At 35.5% G+C, this 26,027-nt stretch overlaps 1 protein-coding gene across 3 annotated transcripts in view; it reads right to left on the bottom strand.

The window, feature by feature from the left end:
- FNIP1 (folliculin interacting protein 1) overlaps positions 1 to 26,027 on the bottom strand; it is a 145,968-nt gene that overhangs the window by 43,737 nt on the left and 76,204 nt on the right. For 2 of the 3 annotated variants that reach the window (XM_032336815.1, XM_032336812.1), the window contains exons 6-11: positions 23,900 to 23,991; positions 17,567 to 17,650; positions 16,321 to 16,392; positions 11,935 to 12,070; positions 9,263 to 9,464; positions 5,315 to 5,400 (exon numbers count right to left, since the gene is read on the bottom strand). In XM_032336815.1, the coding sequence (XP_032192706.1) occupies positions 5,315 to 5,400; positions 9,263 to 9,464; positions 11,935 to 12,070; positions 16,321 to 16,392; positions 17,567 to 17,650; positions 23,900 to 23,991 (672 nt within the window). The remainder of the gene's footprint in view (positions 1 to 5,314; positions 5,401 to 9,262; positions 9,465 to 11,934; positions 12,071 to 16,320; positions 16,393 to 17,566; positions 17,651 to 23,899; positions 23,992 to 26,027) is intronic. The other variant, XM_032336814.1, reaches the window with a different exon arrangement.

Raw genomic sequence — 26,027 nt, 5'->3', positions numbered from 1 at the left:
AATATTGATTAAAAAATATCTGAACTTCCAATTCTAGCCAAAATGTAAAGAGCCTGGAAGTCATCTCATCACTTTACTCCTCAAAAGAAAAAGGCTGAACAAACTGAAAATCAATGACTTTTCTTAGCTACATCACAGAATTGAGGTCTGAGGATAAAACATCACCCCAAAAACTAAATAAGAATCATAGCTAAGACCACCTTTCCTGAAGCAAACGCTTCTGTAACTGGTAGGCCAATACTGGTAGGAACACTTAAAAAAGTAACTGATGAATTTGGTGGCACAATAAATATGAACTACCACTGAATGAGTAAAAAACTCCTTAGGTACCAGTCTTAGGAAGACTGCCACACTTTAAGGGAGTACCATCAGATTTCCAGAATGAGGATCAAAGAAACATCCTTTTGTGTTTCAGATAGGGAGGAATTCTAACAATTTTTAAGTGCACTGAGGGCATTCTCCAAAACAAACATCTGCCCTCCAAGAGTCCAAGTCCAACTATACCAGTGTCTTATCTGACCTAAGAAATGGGCATTTAAACAACTCAATTGTTACTGGCCTACCACACTCATCTATCAGGAGCAAAATAAAGACCAAGAAATGCTTCTGAAGGTCAAAATCCAGGAATTCAAGCTCATTTAAAAAACACTACGATCTGATCACAAGATTATAGAGTACTTCTTCCCCCATGCCCAACACCTCACCACCGGACCATTTCAACAAAATACTGCTAAAAGACAATAAAAAAACAGTCTGAAGAGACAAAGCATCAGAATCAAACTCAGATCTAAGGCACAGATTTTTGTTATTATCAGATAAGGAAATAACTATGATTGCTACGTAAATGGTCCTAAATGTATAGCTCTAAATATACTAAATAAAGTAGATTAACATGTACGACCATATAAGCAATGTAGGCAAAGAGATGGAAAGAGATGGAAATATTTTGAACTAAAAGAAAATTCGATTTAACAAAATTTGTGGTATGGAACAAAAGCAGTGCATATAGGGTAATTTACAGAACTTAATGCATATATTCAAGAACAAGAAACATCTGAAAACAATAATCTCAGTTTTAATTTTGGGAAACAAAAGAAAGATGAGCAACATAAACCTAAAGCAAGTAGAAGAAAAGAAGTATTAAAAATTAGATCAGGAATCACTGGAATTGAAAATAGAATACCAACAGATTAAAACTCAACAAGACTAAATCTAATTCTTTGAAAAGATAAATAAAAGTAATAAACTTCTATCCAACATAAGCAAGAAAAAAGAGAAATGACACAAATTACTGACACAAGAAATGAAAGATGGGTCATTACTACTAATTGATAAAAAATTACAGGATAATTAAGCAAAAATAAACTCTATGGCCACCAATTTATTGACTCTAATGGTCCCTGAGAGACAGAGAAGTACCAAAAATTATATAAGACAGAGATAACCTGGAGAGTCCTATACTTATTAAAGAAATTAAGTCAGTAATTAGTAACTCTCATCAAACTAGAAATAAAGGAAACTTTTTTTTTTTTGTAAGACTTTATTTACTTGAGAGAGAGAGCACAGAGAGAGGAGAAGCAGCAGAACCCTGCTGAGGGATACTAGGATCAGAACCCAAGTGGAAGGCAAACACTTAACCAACTGAGCCACACACAGGCACCCTGAAGGAAACTTCTTTACCTTGATAAAGACTATCTACAACAAGTTACCATTAACACCATGCTTAATCGTGAGGAACTTGAAGCTTTCCCACTAAAATACGGTACAATGGAGGGGCGTCTGGGTGGCTCAGCTGGTTGAGAGCTGTACTCTTGATTTCAGCTCAAGTCACAAGATCAGGCCCCTATTGAAGGGCTCTGTGCTGGGCACAGGGATGACTTAAGATCCTCTCTACCTCTCCCTCTACACCCCCACCCTGAACTGCTCATGCTCTATTAAAAAAAAAAAAAAAAAAAGGAAAGGATAGGAGAGGAAGACGGGAAGCAGGGAAGGGAAGAAGGAAGGGAAGGGGAAGGAGAAGGGAAGGGAACGGAAGAAAAAACCAACACCCAAAACTCTGCAGGAATTAACAAGTGATTACAACAAGCTCACAGCTAAGGTTACTATACAAAGGTCAGGGACACAGGGATAAGACAGAGAGAGATAGATAGAGAATGTTAGGCTAAGTGAAATAAATCAGAAAAGTATACATGATTTCACTTACAGGTAAAATTTTTAAAAATAAATAAATAAATAAACAGACAGAAACAAACTCATAAACAGAGAATAAACTGGTGATTGCCACAGAGGATCATGCGGGGAGATGGGTGAAATAGGGGAAGTGGTTAAGAAGTGCCAATTTAAAGTTACAAAATAAAAAAGTCACAAAGATGCGAAGTACAGCATAGGAGTATAGTAATATTGTTGATAACATTGATGTGACTACCTTATCATGGTGAACAGTGAGTAATATATAGAATTGTCATATCATGATGATGTACACATGAAACTAATGTAACACTGTATGTCAACTATACTTCAAAATATATATACACATATATACAAAAGTTCATTGCTTTCTTATATCCCAGCAACAAACAGTTGAAATTTGAAATTATAAACACAGTACCATTTATGTTAATACCAAAAAAACCCTCATCCTGAAATACTTAGGTAATAATCTTTTAAAATGTACAAGATCTGGGGCATCTGGTTGGCTCAGTCAGTTAAGTGCCCAATTCATGATTCTGGCTTGGGTCATGAGATCAAGCCCTGTGTCAGGGTAGGCACTGGGCGTGGAGTGTGCTTAAGATTCTCTCTTTTCCTCTGCCCCTCACTCCTCCCCATCAAAAGTGTAAGATCTATAGAAAAAAAAGAAACATAAAAAAACTCTGATTTAAGGAATTAAAGAATACCTAAATAAATGGAGAGATATTCCATGTTCATGTATAGGAAGACTCTATTGCTAAGATGCCACTTTTTCCCAATATGACCTAGAAATTCAATACAATCTCAATCAAAATCACAGCGAGTTATTTTGCGGATATCAACAAAGTGATTCTAAAGTTTATATGAAGAGGCAAAAAGATGCATAATAACCAACATAAAATGAAGGGGAAGAACAGAGTTGGAGGGCTCCTACTACCTAACTTTAGAACTACTATGGGGCGCCTGGGCAGCTCGAACGGTTAAGTGTCCAACTCTTGATTTCGGATCAGGTCATGATCTCAGTCAAGGTCGTGAGATGGAGCCCCGCGTCCAGCTCAGGGCTCAACACACAGTCAGCTTGAGATTCTCTCAATCCCTCTTCCCCTAACCCACCCAATTATGTGCATGCGTGGCATGTGTGTGCGTGCTCTCTCTTTAAAATAAAATAAATAAATCTTTTTAAAAAATTGTTCTAAATTCCATCTAGAAATGCTGAGGGAATATATTTTTATTTTCCATATACTTCATCTATAAGAAACATTTATTATAATGTTTTAATTATAAACAGTACCTGAAAGATAACAATTTGAATTCTTTTTTATTTTTTAATTAACATATAATGTATTATTAGCGCCAGGGGCACAGGTCTGTGAATCCTCAGGTTTACACACTTAGCAGCACTCACCATAGCACATACCCTCCCCAATGTCCATAAACCCACCACCCTCTCCCTACACCACCCCCGGCCCCTGCAACCCTCGGTTTGTTTTGTGAGATTAAGAGTCTCTTATAGTTCGTCTCCCTCCTGGATCCTATCTTGTTTCATTTATTCTTTTCCTACTCCCCAAACCCCCCACGTTGCATCTCTACTTCCTCATATCAGGGAGATCATATGATAGTTGTCTTTCTCCAAACAATCTGAATTCTTAAGGTACAGGTATGAACAAATAAAATTATGAATAATTCTACATATAATTCATATATAAAGGGGAATGATGCCAATGAACTGAAGGAACATACTGATTAAAAATACTTTATTACTGAATTAGTATTCAGTGCATGTAGTTTCAGTGTTGCAAGATGAAAAAGTTCTGGAGTTTTGTAATAAAATTTAACACTATTGAACTGTACACTTAAAAATGGTTAAGACGTTATATTTAATGTTATGTGGGTTATTTTACAACTATAAAAATTTTTAATACTTTATTACAGTATTTGTTAGTATGCTTCATTCAGTAGCGTAGGACAGGCCTGAAGTTAACATGCTAAAATATAATAATAGCAGAAACATCAGTTCCAATATAATTTGCATTTGTGCAAATTATTTCCTTCCAAGACCAAAAAAGAAAAACTGATTTCTCTAATTTTTCGTTTCCCCTCATCACTGAGTTTACTGAACAAAAATGGAAGATTTTTAAGCTTACTTTTAATGGCTTTATCCTAAAAATTATAGTAAATAAAAGGTGAATGGCTAGTAAATTTTATCTTTCTCAATAATTGAGTCCAGTGGATAATTATTACACAATAGCCACAAAGTAAACGTTTTCAACTTAAATAAATTAAAAACATGATAAAATACTCCATATTGGTTAGGTTATTTTTACCATGCAATTTCCACTTAACACTTCTCTGTAACTCAATTTCAAAAATCATACAGAACATTATTGAGGCAATAAGGTCTCTCATTTTGAGAGAAGTTAAAAAAAAAAAAAAAGACACCAGATTTACTTCCACTGTGGTTTACTATAATATAGTATGAGGAAAATGAAAAATAAAAAACAAGCAAAATTGAAAACAAACATAGGTTTTCCCTTACTGTCAAATTTACTAAACACACCACTCCTTAGTCATCTCCATTAACAAAATATGTGTGTGTATCCGTGTGTATCTGAGTGTCTGGTTGTGTATGACATGCCTAAAGTTTCATCATAACAATACTGAAATATCACAAGCTAAAACAGGCTCTCACTTCAAAATGTGATAGTCCATTTAAACCAACAATCCAGGAGATCTCTGCCCCAATATGGGACCACAACAAATACGTAGCCAGTTCTTCTAAAAATGAGATACATAAACTACTGGTAATAATAAACCTTAAGTGGTACACTTAACCCAAGAGAGAGGACAAAGCATGTTTCTGGCGAACAAGGGTCTCCCTCCTCTAGTCATATTTGTTTCTGAAATGCTTTGGTACTAAAACCATGCCCCTGATGAATCCCAAATATGCCTGAATCCCTAAAACAAGTGATACTTAATAACAGAAGCCAGTGGCCTAGTGAATTATATCTTCTCTTGTCCATGGGACCAAGAAATTTAAATAATTTTATCAGAAAAACCTAAAGAAAATAAATCTTCCTGTGTACACTAATAGACAACTCTAAATTATGAAAAGCTAGAGAATATGTACCTGAATTCATTTAGGGCATCAACTATTCGATTATATGCCAAACTCCTCTGATTGGCATCAGCTGATCTCCGGCTCATTTTCATAGCCTTGGAAGCAATGAAATAGTTAATTCTTATACTGATCACAAGCAAAAAATGGGAGAAAAAAAAAAAGTGAAGGACAAAATCACTTATTTCCACAACACTCTACCATCATGTAAAGAAGGTACATACATTTACAGAGGCTTTCTTTTTTGTACATCTGATCATTAACAGTTACAACAAAATTCAAATTTTTCAAATGTTAAATCTCTTACTGAAACTCTCAAATGGCAATACTAACATAAAAAAAATGATGTTAACAGTTTCTGGGTTACATAAAACCACCATTTTCTGTTTTTGTTTTTGTTTTTTTAACATACAGAGCAAGATAAAATAACTCAGTAACAATGGCATTTTCACAGAGAATAGCTCGTTAAGTATACCTTTTTAAAAATCTAAAACATTAGGATTCTATTGAAATGTATCTCAAGTTATTAATAATATTTTCTTTATTAAAAACATATTTAGCCAAGGTTGAGAGGTTTTGCTTTAGACAGACAAAAAGTGGATCAGGATTAGGATGTGAATGTCAAAAAGAACTTTTTTTAGACATTTTAAAGAGAACGGATTTCTGCATTACTTATGTAATTAAAAATCAATTTAAAAAATTTTAAACATACATTTCAGAGGTCAGACTACTTTAAGGCCAGATCATGTTCATGCACATCTAAAAGCTTCATAAGGTAAACATGAAACTTTGTTTTCATAAACTGTTGAGATTCCCAATTTATTTAAAAAAAAAAAAAAGGAGTGAATATTCTTTAGCTAGAACTAAACACTAAACTTTATCAGCAGTAAAAATGTACAATTACAGTATAGATCTCAAAAGATGGCACAAGCTTCAAAATAATTCCCAAGGTACTGAGAAACAAAATCCATTTATTTTCATTAAAAAAAAAAAACAACAAATAAATGATACTGTCAAAACTGACCCTAAAAGAAAACTTCTCTGGATGGTCCACTGTTTACGATATTCTATCACTAATTAACAGCTATAGAACTTTTAAAATTAAGTTCTGTTTATTTATATAAAGATACTCATCCATTAAGCTTTATTTTTCAGTTATAGTAAGAAAATGAGATTTTAAACTTGCTGAACAAATACTGAAACAACTATAAGGACTGCAATGTATACTTTTTGGTTATAAAATGGTCAAAGCATTAAAACATGTAAAAAGTAATCTATAATGAGTTCTATACTGCCTGAATATTTCAAGTTTTATACAAAACTTCAAACCATTCTCCCGGTGACTCAAAATGTCACTTCATTCGCAGCTAAGTATTATATGTATTGACTTTGGCAACACTGATTACAAAAAGGGACAGCTGCCAACTGAAGAAAATGTCACCAAGGTCTAACTTCTGAAAAAAGCAAAAATGGCCATTACTCATTTGTTCAATTAAAGATGTATTGCTAATGATCTATTTGTCCTCTGACAATTTAACGTGAATAACAAACATCAGTGTACTCTCTAGAGGCAGATGAGATTTAGTCACTGCTGGGTTACCAAAATGCACCCTGTTTTTAAGACCATTCTAATTGGTCCTCCTCTCCCTAGCCTTCTGAATTCTACTCTCTTAAAAAAAAAAAAAACCATACAGCTAAATTAATCTTCCGAAAGCACAATTTGGAGACGGCTTTAACAACAATGTCAAAACTTCTGGTTAGCATTCGAGATTCTTTGTGGTCTGGTTCTTATAAATTCTGTCAACCATACCACCCACTACCCCTCTTCTATCCTTTCCCTTCTGTATACTGTCAATGGGATTAAGAATTTAGTTATTCCCAATGATTCGTTACTTTAACTTCCTGGGAATCTCTTAAAAATAATAGGGAAACCAGCACGGTATTAATTACAGTGTAGTTACAATTATGAAAGAGTAAAAATGACTTAAAAGAAAAACTGTTACTTGAGGAAATCCTCTCAAATATATTTAAGAACAATTTACAATGACATGAGAAGTGTGTATGTTAACAATGATGAGTTTTTAAAAATGGGCACATAATTAAAATAATATGGACACAAAACAATCCCAATCGAGTAAAAATAAAATACACATAGAAAAGGCCTGGGAAGACTTTAAGCAAAATGTTGCAGAGTTATTTTTGGGTGGCAAGTATATCAGTTTTCTTGCTATTCAGCTATATTCAATTTTCAAAGTTTTACGTTTTAAAAATCCTACATATCCTTTAAGATCCAGTCCAAATGTGACATCTTCTCAAAAGGAAGTCCTCTTCTTTTCCTATGAGCTTGTCTTTTTTAGTTATTCTTATGATCTATCTTATATTCATAATTTTACTTGTATATAAATTTATCATATCCACTATCAGCAGCATGAGACACAACTATCACTCTTACATTCTTAAATCTTTCCCTTCATTTGGCGCCCCTCAAAAAAGTATTCTATCTTATTTTTCCTGTTACTTGAATGGCCAATTCCATTACTCTCTGCAGTTCTTTCTCAACTCTTCAAATTTTAACTGCTGAAATGCTCCACAGATCAAGTGTAGGATCTCCTCTCCTTGCTTCTATTCCTCAGTTTCATGTCTTCAAATGCCATCAATGCACTGATGACTACCTAGCCTGGTCTCCTAAACTCTAGACTCATATAACCACTTAGATGTCCAAGAGGCCTTTCAAACGAATACCTGACTTTCCTCCACCCAACCTGTTCCATCTTACTACCGGTAACTCCATCCTTCTTACTGCTCAAGAGAAAAATCTCAAGCCAACCTGTACTGTTCTCCTTCCCACACACACCAATTGAGTCCATCAACTAATCTCATTAGCTCTATTTTCAAAACATATCCAGAATCCAATCACTACTCATCAATTCTATCACCTAACTGGTTTGAGTATCCAACATCTCTCACTGTATCACTGCAACAGTCTCCTATTTTGTTCTCATAGCATCCACCTTTGCCTCTGGAAGTCTATTCTTCATAAGCAGTAGGAGTGAACCTCATAAACACTGTCATTCCTCTGCTTTGGTTTCCCATCTTAAGAGTAAATGCTAGTGCCCTTGCGATGGTATCCTAAAAGTGTGTACATAATCTGAAGTTACTTCTAAACCAGCCACTTTGGCCTCCTTACCTTGCTCAAGCATCAGGGTTACTCCTGACACAGGCCTTTGCCCCTGCCTAGATTCCCTCATATAGTTGCATCTTACTTCTTCCATATCTCTGGATCAAATGTCATTCTATCAGGAACCATCATGACTAGGCAACAAAAATCAGAATATCTCCATCCAGCATTCCTTATAAACCCATTTTATTTTTCTCCATAACATTTATTATCATCAAAAATCATATATTTGGGGCACCTGGGTGGCTTAATTGGTTAAGTGTCTGACTCTTGATTTTGGCTCAGGTCATGATCTCAGGGTCATGAGACAGAGTCCTGCATGAGGTTTTGTGCTGGGTGTGAAGCATGCTTAACATTCTCTCTCTCCCTCTTCCTCTGCCTTTCTCTCTGCTTGTGCATGCATGCTCTCTCTCTCAAAAAAAAAAAAAAGAAAAAAAAAAGTAAAAATAAAAATAACCATAATCATAAAATAAAACTTATAAATTCATTTGTTTATTTGCTGCCTCATGAGGTCTAGAGTGTTGCTTTTTTTCCCATATTACCTACACTTGCTAGAATAGTGCTTGTCATGAATGGATGAATGACTTTGTAATATATATTAGGCAGTAAGCTCCCTGAAAAGAGCTGAAGTCTATTTTGCATCTCCAGAGCACTTTGTAGGGTAATTGCAACTGTGGCTGTTAATTTTTCTGCCAAATGAATAAACATAATACTAAATAAGGAGAATAAGATTCAGAGGAAAATAAAGGACATTAACAAACCAACAACATGACTGTGCTTACCTGTTCTATTGCACTCTTTAGTTTGTTCATGTGGCTTTCAAAGAGAGGAAAATGTGAAAAAAAGAATTCATTAAATTTGTTATTTTCATCTTCATCTTTGGATAATGAAAAGATTACCCCAATTGCAATCTTCTTTTTTCTCACAATTCCTGGGTTAGGGCCACAGCTTTCATCTGACAGATTAAAGCTTTCTTCTATAGACCTTAAAAATAAATGTTTTTTTTTTAATTAAAAAAATACAAAAATAATTAAATTCATAGTTTGAGTCCTTGCTAACTAAATGTAGACTAAGTATGTTTTTTTTCTGTTTTATCAAGTAAATCTAAAAATGCATATCAACTGCTATCTCATTTAGCAATCTACTGGCTTTTCTTTCATACTCACATTTTTTTTTAATTATTTTATTTATTAGACAGACCGAGATCACAAGTAGACAGAGAGTTAGGCAGAGAGAGAGAGAGAGAGAGAGAGAGAGAGAGGAGGAAGCAGGCTCCCCGCCGAGCAGAGAGCGGGATGTGGGGCTCGATCCCAGGACCCTGGGATCGTGACCTGAGCCAAAGGCAGAGGCTTAAGCACTGAGCCACCCAGGCACCCCCCCATACTCACATTTTTATAAGAAATTTTAACAGAGAGTCAGATTGGGAACATTTTGTTCAATTAGAAGTCACTAAAAAAAGGAGGTAACTTCCAATTCATAACCAATCTAAAATGCCTGAATTTTTAGGTGTATAACTGAATCTGATGTAATTCACTTTTCTATGATCTACTTATGTCTCTCCTTTTGATTCCAGAAATTAAAAAAAAAAAAGGACTAAAGGGATTAAGTAAAAGAGGAAACAAGAAGTTACATTATTTATAGCTGCTTAACATAGACTAAAAAAAAGATCTTTCAAGAATGAATGAACTTGCCTAATTACAAACACAAAAAACTGAAGTATCAAAACATGCAGTACATTAATCAAACACCTAAATAGAAGGGCTAACACTATAAAAACTTTTAGGAAAAACATAGGGTAAAAATCTTTAAGATACTGAATTTGGCAATGACTTCCTGGATATGACACTCAAAAGTACAGATAACTAAAGAAAAAAGAAATAAACTGGACTACATAAAATTAAAACTGCTGTGTACCAAAGGACACTGTCAAGAGAATGAAAAGACTACCCATGGAATGGGAAAAAATTCAGCCAAGCATATGTCTGATAAAGGATTAGTATCTAGAATATGTAAAGAACTCCTATACTTCAACCAATAAACCTAAATAAAAAATGGGCACAACACTTGTAACAGGCATTTCTCCAAAAGACAGACAGACAGCCAATAAGCACATAAAAACATACTCAATAACACTAGCTATTAGTGAAATACAAATCAAAACCACAATAAGATACCACTTCATACCCATCAGGACAGCTATTATCAAAAAAACAGAAAATGACTATTGGAAAGAATGTGGAGAAATTAGAATTCTGTGCATTTCTGGTAAGAATGTAAAAATGGAACTGGCCACTGTAGAAAACAATATGGAATTTTCACAAAACTTTAACCACAGAATTACCCTATCTCCCAGCAATTCCACATATGGGTATATACTCAAAAAGAATGAAAGGAGGAACTCAAAAAGGGTATTTATATACCCACGTTCATATCAGCATTATTTGCAAAAGCTGCAAGTAATCCAATTAGCAACAATCACACCTCAGATAAACCTCATTGCCTACTATACTGTCACTGCTCAAAGCTAGGTGAAAGCAATCCGAATGTTCATCAACAGACAAGTGGATAAATAAAGTGTGATATATACACACGATGGAGTATTAATCAGCCCTAAAAAGGAATAAAACCCTAATACATGCAACAACACAGATGAACCATGAAGACATGCTAACTGAAATAAACTAAATATAAAAGGATAAATATTCTATGATCCCACTTATATCAGGTTTGTAGAGAATTCTCAAATTCAGAGAGACAAAAAGTAATATTTTGAATGGTAGCCAAGGGTAGGGAGGAATGGGGAGTTACTGCTTAACGGGTACAGCTTCAATTTGGGGAAATAAAAAAGTTCTGGAAATGAATAATGACGATGGTTGCATAACAATGTGAAGGTACTTAAAATGCCACTGAACTATATACTAGTATCAGTTAAAACGACCAATAATTTAACAAATGGAATATTTTAAAAGTTTCAAGACTTAAAATACACAAAATACAAACCCGGGCTCTAAAAAGAACCATTCAGAATTGTGTTTCAGGAACTATTCAGGGCACCTGGGTGGCTCAGAGGCGACTGCCTTCAGCTCAGGTCATGATCCTGGAGCCCCAGGACTGAGTCCCCCCTCTCACGCTCTCTCTTTCTCTCATTCTCCCTCTCAAATACATAAATAAAATCTTTTTTAAAAAAATAAGGAACTGGGACGCCTGGGTGGCTCAGTTGGTTAAGCAGCTGCCTTCGGCTCGGGTCATGATCCCAGCGTCCTGGGATCGAGTCCCACATCGGGCTCCTTGCTTGGCAGGGAGCCTGCTTCTCCCTCTGACCCTGCCTGCCACTCTGTCTGCCTGTGCTCGCTCTCATTCTCTCTCTCTCTGACAAATAAATAAAATAAATAAAATCTTTAAAAAAAAAAATAAGGAACTATTCAATTTTATTATAGTGAAGGTTCCAGCTTACCATCTAGGAAATACCCCATTCTCCAAGCTTGTTGTTTGGCTGCGTCGCCAACGTCGCTGGTAACTGCTGGCACAACTTCGGGTAAGTGAGGAGTTTGGAGAGGGAAATGGTGTAATAAGCAAGCTGCTCAGAGATGCTGTCAGGTCAAAATAAAAACAAGTATAATGTAAACATTTAAAAATACATCAATAATAACTCAGCATAAAGATAATTTTTTTAAAGATTTTATTTATTTATTTGAGAGACATAGCGAGAGATAGCACAAGCAGGGGGAGGGAAAAAGGGAAAGGAGGAAGCAGTCTTCCTGCTGGGCACGGAGTATGACATGGGGTTCGATCCCAGAACCCTGGGACCATGACCTAAGCTGAAGGCAGAAGCTTAACCAATTGAGCCACCCAGGGGCCCCAAGATAAATTTCTGTTTAACAAATTTAATAGTGATTCAAATTTTTCATTTTGTTTCATGAAATTCTAAAATTTCCATTTTAAAAAAGTAACATTGTTGTTGGAGCAAAGTCCCAGAGCAGAAAATTCATATATTAATAGTGCATTGGAAAGAGACTCTGAGACCTTCCCCTTTTTATAGTCTTACTCCCACCCCTACTTGAGAAGAAAGGGCTAATTTGAAACAAGCATTATTTCTTCAGCCATGAGACTGTCCTCTAGCTTAGCTGAATACTTAGTCCTTAAATTTAAAGAAGTATGATGTGATTCAGGTTTTTTAAATTATTTTATCTTTTTGAAGTTTGTATTTAAATTCTAGTTAGTTAATATACAGTATAATATTAGTTTCAAGTGGACAATATACTGATTCAGCAGTTCCACACAATATCCCCTGCTCATCACAACAAGTGCATGCCCATCCCCTATTTAACCCATCCCCTCACCCACCTCCCTTCTCGTAACCATCAGTTTCTGTAGTTAAGAGTCTGTTTCTTGGTTTGCTTCTCTCTCATTTTTTCTCCCTTGGCTATTTGTTTTGTTTCTTAAATTCTACATATGAGTGAAATGCTGTTTATCTTGCTCGCACTGACTTATTTCCCTTAGCTCAATACCCTGTACCACCATCTATGCTGTTACAAATGGAAGACTTTATTCTTTTTTATGTCTTAGTAATATACCACTGTATAAATATACCAAATCTTCCTATATCTACTCATCAGTTGATGGATACTGGGGCTGTTTCTATAATTTGGCTGTTGTAAGTAATGCTGCTATAAACATACATTGTAAACTGCATAAATGTGCATGTATCCCTCTGAACTAATATTTTTATATTCTTCGGGTAAACAGTACTATAATTGTTGGACTGATGTGATTCCTTTTAATGCAGCAGCTAGATTTTAAGAACAAAAGTTCTGAATGTCATTTGAAGATGTCATTTAAAAGCACATCATCTTTTATCTGTCACAATGGCTAAAACCAAAAAACAAGAAATAACAAATGTTGAAAGGATATGAAGAGAAAGGACCCTCATGTGTTGGTGGAAATACAAACTGGTACAGCCACTAGATTCCTCAAAAAACTATAAAGAGAAATACCATATGATTCAGTAATTTCACTACTGGGTATTTACACAAAGAAAACAAAAACAGTAATCTAAAAAGATACATGCCCTCCTAAGTTTACTGCAGCGTTATTTACAAGAGCCAAGATAATCTAAGCAATCTAAGTGTCCACTGATAGATGAAGCAATAAAGAAGATGTATATACATATTACCCAATCATAAAATAAAATGAGATACTGCCATCTGAGACAACATGGATGGACCCAGAGGATATAAAGCTAAGTGCAGTAAGTCAGAGAAACACAAATATCATATGCTATCACTTGTATGTGGAATCTAAAAAACAGAATAAACAAACAAAAAGCAGAAAGAGACCCATTAACACAGAGAACAAATTGATGGTTGCCAGAGAGAAGGGGGTTAGATGGGAAGGGAAAAATGCGTGAGGGGGAGTGGGAGATACAAGCTTCCAGTAATGAAATGAATAAATCACAGGGATAAAAAGGACAGGTTAGGGATGAGTCAGTGGTACTCTAATACTGTTGTAATAAAAATGAAGATGGGAGCTACATTGTGGTAAGCATAGCATAACACACAGAGTTGTCAAATCCCTATGTTGTACATCTAAAACAGATGTAACACAGTGTGTCACAACTGTATTTACAACTATACTTCAATAAAAAGAATAAAAGTATCACTGACACTTGAACATGGGTTTGAAATGTGCAGGGCTATTTAACATATGTTTGAGGTTTTTTTTTTTTTTCAATAAATACAGTATAGAATTACAAATCTATTTTCTTTACGATTTTTTCTTTTTAAGATTTTATTTATTTATTTGACAGACAGAGATCACAAGTAGGCAGAGAGACAGGCAGAGAGAGGAGGAAGCAGGCTCCCTGCTGAGTGGAGAGCCCGATGCAGGCAGGGCTCAATCCCAGGATCTGAGACCAGGACCTGAGCGGAAGGCAGAGTCTTTAACCCACTGAGCCACAAAGGGCCCTTCTTTATGATTTTCTTAACCACATTTTTCTCTATGTTATTGTAAAAATACAGTATACAATACATATAACATATAAAATATACGTTAATTGACTGTTCATATTATCAGTAAGGCTTCCAGTCAACAGTAGGCTATTAGTAGTTGAGTTTTTAGGAAGTCAAAAGTTATGTACAGATTTTTTTACTGCGCAGGGGGAGAGGAAGTTTGCACCCCTCACCAACACATTATTCAAGAGTTAACTCTACTGATGAACTGCTTCTACACAGGTAGTCAAGCCTGTGAATGTTTAGCCCCTTTCAATAATAGTCATGACTATACGTACTAAGCTCCAAAAATAGATTAGATTGCTCCAGAGAATAAGCGGTGACAGACACATTCCAATAGAACCCATTATGATTATAACTGCTGTAATCCCTTAACTGTAAGGATTATGCTCTTCCCAAAAACCCCCTCTCCAGAAACTCTTTCTTGCCTGGAATGTCAAAAGCTACAACCCTTTGTTTTTCATTAGACTAGGAATCCTCTCCTTCTCTGTGCTGGATCTAGAAAGAGAAAGACATTAAGGGTCTGCTTTTCTTTGGCTATATTTTAAATTCCCATTTTCATAATTACAATCACATACTGAAAATTTGTGAGGTAATCAAAAACAGGGAAGCACATCAGATGGTATATTACTTTTGGATATCAGGAGTGAAAACTAACAGACTCACTATGAAGAACTGTTCATTTCAATTCTCGCCAACAAATCCAACGATAATGGAAAGAGCTTTATGTGCCATACAACTATCTGGATCATCAATGAATTAATTCTAAACTACTTCCTTGAAAAGACCACATTTTTATTAGTATTATAAGTAAGTGCTGTCAAAGTCTAAGACTGGATATGTATAACTAACCTGGGGATGCTTCAGTGAAAAATCAAATGCTAAACTAAATTTGGAAAAAAACTATGTGTTACCAGAGTCCGGTATTAAAAATAACCCTACTGGAAAAAGAAGAAAATACACAATTAATTTAAAAGGTGTATGTGAAGTTATGGCTTGAAAAAGCCTTACAGATCAATCTGATGAGGGAACAGAAAGAAGGCTGGCTGAGGACAAAGCAAAAGCTGACACTCTGCAACCTTCCCCTACCCCCACTCCTGCATGGGACATATATGACATTCTTTAGGAATCTTGCTAAGAAGGGAAAAGGACCTTAGCAATGGCAAAGCCTCAAGTATTATCCCTCTATAAAGCATTACTGGCACCCTGTCCCTAGCCCAGGCTAAGTCAGGTTTCCTTTCCCTAAACCTCTCTGCACAGGTCTATCAGAACACATGATACAATGGAGGACAATTTTCCTAACTGTTCTCTCTGTAAACTCTGTGCTTCTTAAAGGTAGAATGCAAGGTTTGCCTTTTTTTTTTTCTTTTCTTTTAATCTCTTCCATGTTTCAATAAAGATTTGTTAGTCTGTATTTCAGGAGCCCATACTTGAAAGCTATATATATATATAGCATTGATCCAAAATGCTTAAGCTTTTCTGGGCAAGAGATACTCTGACAACTTAAAACTCCAGTTAAGAGTAAGCAGCTATAACCAAATGTGTCTTTTCTACTATTTAAGCCATCTCTTGAGCAATACTTTTTCTTATATTGTCTAAGTCTAAGCCAATGTCCACTCATCTAGGCCATATTCCACCAGGCATATGTAACAGTAAACATGAAAATTTTAATTTTAAAATACTTCTCTCTGTCATTACAATTCTCTTACAAGGCTAATATCAATACTAACAAACTGTACATGAAATTGGATGGTAAAGGAAAAAATAAAAATCATTGTTGGATAACAGTGATCTCATAAGAAAACTAGATTAACACATGAACTTGGCATTACCAGAACGTGCTATGCCACTGTCTCTGTCCTCATTCAGCTCTCTTCCAGGCATGTCCATTGGGTTGCTGTGAACTGTGAATTAAGACAAAATTGTCAGAGCATATAATGCTATCCAGGGTAGTGTTGCTGCTTTTATGTAGCAAATGAAATCATGCTCATCTCATTGCATTCCTTTATTTTTTTTCAATAGCATGGCACAAACCCAACACCAAGAGCTATCACTTAGTTGAACAAGCTTTGAGATCTAGGTGAAGACTGACATATAATATGAAAATATGATATATTATCTAAAGAAGCAAGGGATGTTAAAAGGAAAATACTCACAATAGGCTACTAAATGACCAAAAAGCATGCTTTTGAACTTAATAAGAATGATTCCTGGAGGTAAATAATGGGTATATGGTGGTTCACTTTACTATTCTGCCAATATTAATGTATGTTTAAAAATTCCTCAAAATAGAAATTTTAAGAAGACCATTTGAATGGTATGATCCAAATTAAATTATGGTGTTTTTTTCAGAAAGGTTAATTCTAGCTGACACAATGGCTAATATATATTTTTTTGCCCATTTCTCATATTTTTCAAATTTTCTGTAATAAATATGTATTATTCCTATCTCATATTTGCAAGGAAAGTGAATATTAATTAAAACAAGAAGTTAGATACAACTCCCTGGACACAAGGCATAAAAACACTCTACAATCATCAATTTAATGATATAAACAAATACACTCACATATGCCTTTTACAGGTTGATATAATGGTGCTTGTTCATCTAAATCTTAGCTCCAAGAGAAATCGTTCTTATGGAATAACAGATCAGAAATTTTAAAATAGTGACTGAGAACATTTTCTGCAATTGGTGAACTATGAGTACACAAAAGCTACTCAGCCATGGAAACAAGAGCATGTCACATGAGAAATTCTAACTGGTATTGTTAAGAAATAATGTTCATACTAAAATTTGGTTAGGATTCTAAAGTTAAAATCATTATTTTATAATGAGATATGAAATAACAAACAAATTACATGAAAATGTCAATTCTACTGATAACTGAAATTTCTGGAAAATTTTAAGAACATACTCAGTAGAAAGGAAATTAAGTTCTTACACTTGATAAACAATGTTTTCTTAACCACACCCTCTTCAAATGCATTTATCTACTCTCTTGTTTCCACAGCTTAACTACAGATTCTAGCCACTGGAGCACACCAGCTAGTCTACCCACACAGCACATGGCAAACCTGCAAAGAAAGAGGCGCTCCTGATCAGGCGGAGCGGACCCTGCTCAGAGAATGCCCGCCTGGGGCTGCAGAACTGTGAAAGACCTACATGGCGAAAACGTAAAATACATATGAAAGAGGGCTGTCAGAGAAGCCACAAAGCGTCAGGAATAAAGGGTGAGCTTAGGCAGCACAAATGCAGACCCACAGATATGGATGGAAGCTTTTAAATTAAGTAAGAATAATTCAAGCTGGCTTCCCCTCCTTGAAACAGGACTGTTTCTCTCTGGTCATAGCTTATGTCAAACAACACTCATGCCTACTTACTAATAAACCTGTATATAATAATAAAAATAACCTTCTACTACACAACGTAAAAGTTATTTTAAATGTTCAATCCTTTTTAACCTAAAACAATGATTTTAAAGATTCAAAAAAGCACAGTGTTATTATCTAAATAATTTGACATTTGCCAAATAGATTTATCTTTTAAAAAGTCAGGGTTGTTTTTTTTTTTTGAGATTTTATTTGTTTATTTGAGAGCCTGTGTGCAAGAGAGCACGACAGAGAGAGAGAGGAGAGAAAGCATTAACTGGGTTTAGGGGGAGCAGAGGAAGAGGGAGAGAGAAAAGCAGACTCCCCACTAAGCAGGGAGCCCACAGCAGGGGTCAATCCCAGGACTCTGAGACTATGACCTTAACTGAAGGCAGACACTTAACAGACTGAATCACCCAGGTGCCCCAAAAAGTCAGTTTTTAAATTACAGCATTCTCCTGCCCCTGCAGTAAAGAGAAAACCACCTAAGTGCTTGGCTGAGAAAAGAGAACACAACATATAACAAAAAGCAGAAAAAGGATCTACTGACAAATATGTATGAGACTTCTTTTTTCTAACCTGGTGAAGTTACAAAGTAACTAACTTTGGAAGAAATCGAAGTTCCTAAACCAATGGTCAGCCACAAAGAAAGCAGGAACACCAACACAACTCCATCAACTCCCAGCTATCCAGGAAACATGGCTGCCACACACTGGACCAAATAACAGAATCTGAAGACCCAAAAGGGCAACATTAGAACCTGGAAGCAAGCAGTTGGGCTGCCTGCTATGCTTAATCAAGACAGCCTAAAAAGCCACCTAGGAGGTTACCAGGATAGAATAGGGGGGGATTCAGTTTTAACAAGTGATAAGTATATTTTTCAAATTGCTGATGGATATTTTTCTATAACAAGAACTTCTAAAATTATAGTGCATTTGCAGCAATCCTTCCATGTTTTAACTGTTCAGCTCTTTCTTCAATTCTCTCTAGCTACTTCAAAACTTATCTACTCTCTTTAAACTCCTTCTCTACGTACCTCCTTCCTTACTTTCAGGATATGACTGTCTCCCACATATGCACGTGTGTATGCAAACAGAATTCACCAGAAGGAACTCTCCTGTTTCATTCCACCTTGTCTTCAAATTTAATCAAATTCTGTCCCACCTGCCCCTTCTTGCTAGAGCTAGGAACCCACTTCTCCCTCCCTTTCAAAGCCAATTCTATGTCAGCTAGGACCTTCAAAAAATCTCACTTTACTACTTCTATCTTTAACTTTACCCTCCTTATAGCCTCCTATTCCATCAACATTTAAACATAGTCAAAACCAGTGGCGCCTAGGTGGCTCAGTCAATTTAAGCCTCTGACTCCTGATTTCAGCTCAGGTCATGATTTCAGGGTTGGCAGATCTAGCCCCGTGTCAGGCTCCACACTGAGCATGGAGACTCTCAAGGGTGTCTCTCTCCCTGCCCCTCCCCTCTTCTCAAAAAAATAAAGCAAAAAAAAAAAAAAAAAAAAATTATTAAACAAAGCAGTCAAAACTATTCTCTCCATATATCTAATACTATATAATTCAGTAGTTCTTAAAATGTGGTCTGAAGACTTCTTTAGGGGTCTGTATAAAACTGTATTTTCTTAATACACTTCAACCAAAACAACATATTACAAGAAAACGAATACATAAGCAGATATGAGGATTAAGTTGTATCCTATTAAGCCAGAAATGAAGGAGTCTTGCAAAAAACTAAACAATGCCACTCTCCTCATTTAGTTTTTTTCATGGAAAATAGTCATTTCATGTTATTTATATTAACATGTAAAAAGTTGTGTTTTTTTAATAAATTGTTTTTAAATTTTGTTTTAATTTTTAAAACATCATCAAAAAAGGTAACCCACGGGGCGCCTGGGTGGCTCAGTGGGGCGCCTGGGTGGCTCAGTGGGTTAAAGCCTCTGCCTTCGGCTCAGGTCATGATCCCAAAGTCCTGGGATCGAGCCCCACATCGGGCTCTTTGCTCAGCAGGGAGCCTGCTTCCTCCTCTCTCTCTCTCTGCCTACTTGTGAACTCTGTCTGTCAAATAAATAAATAAAATCTTTAAAAAAAAAAAAAAAAAGGTAACCCACATAAACCAAAAGCTCTCTGTGTTCCTCAGTAATTTCTAAGTGTATAAAGGGATCCTGAGACCAAAAAGAATCACCACTTAAATCTCGGGGAAAAAAATGACCTCTGAGTCTCTCCTCAACTCTGGCTTCTATTCTATTCTCCCCACTGAAACTGTTCACGTAGGCCACCAAAAGCCTTCCCATTGACTAATGCAGTTCATACTCTTATGTTACCTTATTATATATTTGATGCTGACTAAATTACACTTTGAACTTTTCCCCACAGGTCAGTGATTACAAAGTAGGTTTTTTTTCTTAATCCTCTTTATGTGCTTCTTTTCACTTAGTCTTTCTTTAAGCCAACATTCCCCAGGAACACTTCCTTCTCATTCTTTAACATTTCCTAGGTCACCTCATTCATTCTTACACTTTTATTTATCATTTACAAGCTAATGTTTCACAAATCCACGGGAGATACAGCTGTCTAATAAAGAACTGTGTTCTCCCTTCTATTTTATCAAGTAGTTTCTGGGAAGCTACCCAGCTAGGGATCTTATTTCTCAAATCTTATATATAGGTGAAGCCATGTGATTAATTACCACTAATGGAACCTGAACAAAACTGATATATGTCACGTTCAGGCTGAGGTTGGTTATGAAACAGATGTGCCATACTCAATTCCTTTCCACTGGCTTTGTGCAGCTGAGCACATCCTTGGAAACTACATGATGAAGAAGGCAGAACTCCCAGAAGGAGAAAAACTGTTAATCAATGAGGAACACTCTTTTGAATTTCACATGACTGGAAACAAAAACCAAAACCCCAAAAAAAACTTCACTGCTTTTAAATTATTTTATGTTCACTAATTTTTATGTTATAGCACCTACCGCTACACCTACTAAAGAACTATAATGGATATTTTTACTCGAATAACCAACCAATACTTCTATTCCAACATACATAAACCTAAAATTACCAATTCCTAATTTCTTCTGTTCCTTCAAATAAATGGCATTAATATCCAAGCAATTATACAACCATACAGCAAAGTGCCACACTTGAGTTCTCCTTTCTCCTCCCTTCTTCCTCTATTTACCAAGTCCTGTCCACTCTATATCCGATAAGGAACCACTCAACAAGGCTCTGTCCTCACTGACAGTCTTACTCTAGGTCTCCATTATCTGACACTTGGATTATCCGAAGGACCACCTAATATAAATCTTTTCCTCAATCCCATCAGTTCACTTAAATCCTTTCCCACTGCAATTAGAATACTCTTTTGAAGATATAAAGCTAATCTGATCATGTTTCTCTAGTCTGACAACTCCTCTGTGGTCACCTTCAGAACGCACCACAAAGATCTCTAGCTAAAAGGAGTATAACTGACTACCCCCAAGATGATGTGTTCTGACATCTACTGTGATGTCTGTGCAAGGCCACATACCATATAGGTTACTGTTAGCCAGTAACTCATCACAGCAGAAACAGTAAGGCTGGCACATTTTGGAACACATATGACAACAAACTTTGACTTAAAGACTTGTCAGTGGCCTTACCAAAACTTCCATGCATTGCATGGCAGGATAGGACACTTCCATTCAATCTTCTATTTCTCTCTTCATTTGGAGTCAGTCTTGGATCACAATCTGATGGTTTTCTTGACCTTTACCAGATCCCTGCCTCATTTCTTCTCACAGTCATTTCTCCTAATATTAACCTTGCATGTTTAATCATGCCGTGGCACGTGTTAAAAAACAGGCAGAGGACCAAAACTAACATACCCTCACTACTACCCAACTGCTTAACACTTAAAGTTCAAATCCTCACTACAGCCCAAAGTGCTCTTTATCATCAACCTCCTATCACTTTTTTTAAAATTTCTTTTAACTTTATTCCTATTCTTTGCTCCATCAACACTAATTTATTCATATTCTTTCCCCATGCTATCATCTCTTGCTCGTACTGCATCTTCCTAGAATGTTTCTGTCTGCAAACAAAGGGCTAATCCTTCAAGGTTAGGCTTCATATCTTCAAGAAAGTCTCGGACTCTCCAGGACTGGATTAGGTACTCTTCCTCATTTCTATCACACCATGCTCTTTAACATGTCCAAGAATTAATTGCACTCTACTATAGTTGTTGTATTTCTTGTGTGATTCGCACTAACTATAAATCTGTTGAGGCAGGGAGTATATCTGGTTCACCACTGTACCCTCAGGGCCTAGCAGAGTGCTTAAGCATAGAACAGGTACTCAATAACTACTTGCTACTTAACTGGAAATGTAAAAAAAAAAAATAAGAAATGGCATTCAGATATCCTTGATTCACAATTACAAACGTGCAAGTAAAAGACACTCATTATTTAAAGTCTGTACTTTGTTAAATGAATTTCCTATCCTGTATTAAAACACAGAAGATGAGTATACCTAGCATCCATAAGGTATTAAGTAACTGTATTAAGTAACAATGGATTTGAATTCTTAAAATAGGTTTTATTTTTTTTTTATTTATTTTTTTTTTTTTAAAGATTTTATTTATTTATTTGACAGAGAGAGAAATCACAAGTAGGCGGAGAGTCAGGCAGAGAGAGAGAGAGAAGCAGGCTCCCGCTGAGCAAAGAGCCTGATGCAGGGCTCGATCCCAGGACACTGAGATCATGACCTGAGCCGAAGGCAGCGGCTTAATCCACTGAGCCACCCAGGCGCCCCTGAATTCTTAAAATAGGTTTTAATTAACCTCTTGAGCTTTGAAAAGTGACAAATTATAAAGAAAAAAGATGCAGCTATCTCGTCACATTTTTACTTTATTAAAACCAATGAAAACTGATCATTTGAGTTATGAAAAAGCAGTACTCCTCTATTTTTCTAAAAAATGTGCAAAGTTTCTTTTTTTAAAAGACTTATCTATTTTGAGAGAGAAAAAGAGCATGCAAACAGGAGGAGGGGCAGAAAGAGAGAGAAAATCTCAAGCAGATTCACCGAGCACAGACCCCAACATGGGGCTTGACCTCACAACCCTGAGATCCTGACCTGAACCAAAATCAAGAGTTGGATGCTTAACCACCCAGGCTCCCCAAAATATGCAAGCTTTCTAAAGTACATGCCTGACACTGTAACTAGCCCATACTATTTGCTGTATAAATGGTTGCTCATTTGAATTAACATGAATTATAAAAAATAATAGATTACAATATGGTTCAAGTCGGAAGAAAAACTAATTATATATGTAACTAATATTTTTTAAAATCAATTTGAAATAAAAATTCTCACTAAATAGAGAAATATTTATCCTTGTCTAATTGCTGTCCACGTTCTGGCATGTTTGTTATTTGCGTACCAGGAATATGGCCAGCATCAATTTAGTTGAGCTTTGTAGGGTAAAACAAATGACTAGAAATTTTAGGAACAGTTTGTCACTTCAGAATGTTGAACTTAAATAATAACAGTCAACTATCCAAATCACTAATGAAGCTGTTATTTTAATAAATCTTTAAGGGAACATAAAATTTGAATATCTGCTCATCTATGTGAATTCATGTCACAAAAATGAGCACCATTTCAAAATTACTTTTACGGTTTGGGAAGACAGAGTGGAGAATAATACCAGTATTCTTCAGTTAAAATATTCAAAAAAGCTGGTAAGGACTTCTTATATGAATGACAGTGCCTTTCAAAGATGTATCAAAGTTAAAAACAAAAAATAAACCAGATATATCTTCAGCAGTTCTTTTTCAGGTACAAAAAAAGTATTGTTCAAATATACAAAAATTATGTTTTTCAAATAATACAAATGTTATATATACTGCCAATTTAAATTCCTTTTCCACTTCCAGTATGTCAAACTCTGCGATCTTATTAAAAGGTCTACATTATTAAAAACGAACTGCAAATCCTTGTTTTACTGTTAACCTATTTAAAACTTGTAAAACCAAAGGAACCATTTACCTATATTTCCAAGCAGTCCATTAATAACTGTGTTATTATCAGCCTTTAATGTACTGTTGTCCTGATTGATGAATTCAAGACTGTCCTGTAGCCTAAAGGGAAAAAGAAACAATAAATTGCAAATTCATTTTATGTTCTTTATAGCAATTCTTTGCATATCCCAATGAAATTTTAAGTATAAAACTGTTTTGGTTTTGTTTTTTTTTTAAGTTTTAAGTATTCTTACTAGTTTACAGCACTAAATCAGGGGTTGGCAAACTACACCTTAAGAGCTAAATCCACCCTGCTGCCTGTGCTGCCTGTTCTTATAAAGTTTTACTGGAACATAGCCATGCTATGTATACAGCCATGTATGTACTGTGTATGGCTGCTTTAATGTTATAATGGTAGAGCTGAGAAACCAGACATACTGAGAGCCCACAAAGCCAAAATTATTCACTACTTAGAACTTTACAGAAAAAGGTTACTGACCCCAATTTAAATTGTAAAGCTTTCCCTTGTATTTTGGACCTGAAATTATTTCCTAAACTTCTGGCAGGAATAAAAAAAAGACAAACAAGAACAAAAATCAAGGTATCATTAGTTCACACATTATAAATTAACTGTATCATTTCTGCTAGTAAATCTTTCAAAGTAACAAAAATAAAACTACTTTATGCTTTTAGTACAAAGTATCCTTCCTAGGGATTTTTAAAACCACCAATAAAAAATTAGAAAAGATGAAGAAACTGAGAGGATCAGAGCTAGAACCAGTGATTCCAATGTAGGATCTCTAATTTCTACTTTAGTATTAAATTCCTGAAAATTAGCACTTATAACATCACTATTTTTTAAGCATCCATAATACTGCAAAAAAATCTCTTTTCCTTTCCTTTCTTCCTAAAAGAAAAGTTAATAAAGAGCTGTATTAGAACCTTAGCAAATGAAACCCCTGATAGGTCTTTTTGGAGCATTTTCAATTAATGGAACCTTTTGAGAATTTTTCAAGGTTTGAGTAGCTTCCCTGCTACCTTTCGACTTTGGGTAACCCCACAGATTCTGGCTAGCCAGTGTTCTGACCTGGACCCTGCAGGCCATCAATGGAATCCACTAACATCTCACTCTAGCCCTAGTCCTTCATTTACCGAGTTCTGGCATGTAGCCCATGACTCTAGTATCAGGCCTGCCTTTATTTCAGCCTCACTTTTCTAATCTTAGCATTAACACCCTGTGGTAATCTTGTGCCCCACCATGGGTGACCTGTGCCTCTCCTGATTGCAGAGTTAATTCTACAATCTGAAAACTGAAAAGCACAATATACAGATGCTAACTCGGCATGTGACTACAAAATGGTAAATTCATATCTCATCCTAACATGGGAATGTTGTCAACATTTTACTTCCAGACATAGCTTCCAGAAGCAAATTAGAGAAAGAGAAAGCACATTTCCTATTCTTCCACTAAATTCAAGTGAGACATAATCTGAATTCCATAGAGAGAACAGCTTATTGAATAAAAAAAATAATATCCAACATTATGCTGCCTACAAGAGATTTAGTTCAGCTTTGAGGATATATATAAGCTCAATGTGAAGGAACAGAAAAAGATAATCCATGCAAATGGAAATAAAAAAAGAACAGAGATAGCTATACTTATATCAGAAAAAAAAAAAACGAATTTCAAGCCAAAAACAGGAACGAGAAACTTTAAAAATGGTCATATAATAAGAGCAATTCATCATGAAGACATAGCAAGTAACAACCACAAATACAGATGCACTCAACATCAGAGACACCTAAATATATTAAGCAAATACTAACATATATAGACAATAATACAATAGCTAGTAAAAGACTTTAACATTCTTCCTTCAACAATTAATATATCATCCAGACAGAAAGTCAGCAAGGAAATGTTGGACTTGAACCATATCTTAAGCCAAATGGAGCTAAGAGATATATACATATACAGATATATCCAAGAATAGCAGAATACCATTCTTCTCAAGTGGACATGGAATATTTTCTAATACTGATCACATGATATGTCACAAAACAGGTTTTAGCAAATTTAAGAAGGCTGAAATGGAACCACATATCTTTTCTGACCAGAATGGTGTAATACTAAAAATCAGTAACAAAAGGAAAGC

Source organism: Mustela erminea, chromosome 3 (assembly GCF_009829155.1).
Source record: "Mustela erminea isolate mMusErm1 chromosome 3, mMusErm1.Pri, whole genome shotgun sequence".
In the NCBI taxonomy this organism is placed as follows: domain Eukaryota; kingdom Metazoa; phylum Chordata; class Mammalia; order Carnivora; family Mustelidae; genus Mustela; species Mustela erminea.
Note: the sequence above shows the minus strand (reverse complement) of the source record. Positions and strands in the feature narration are given on the sequence as shown.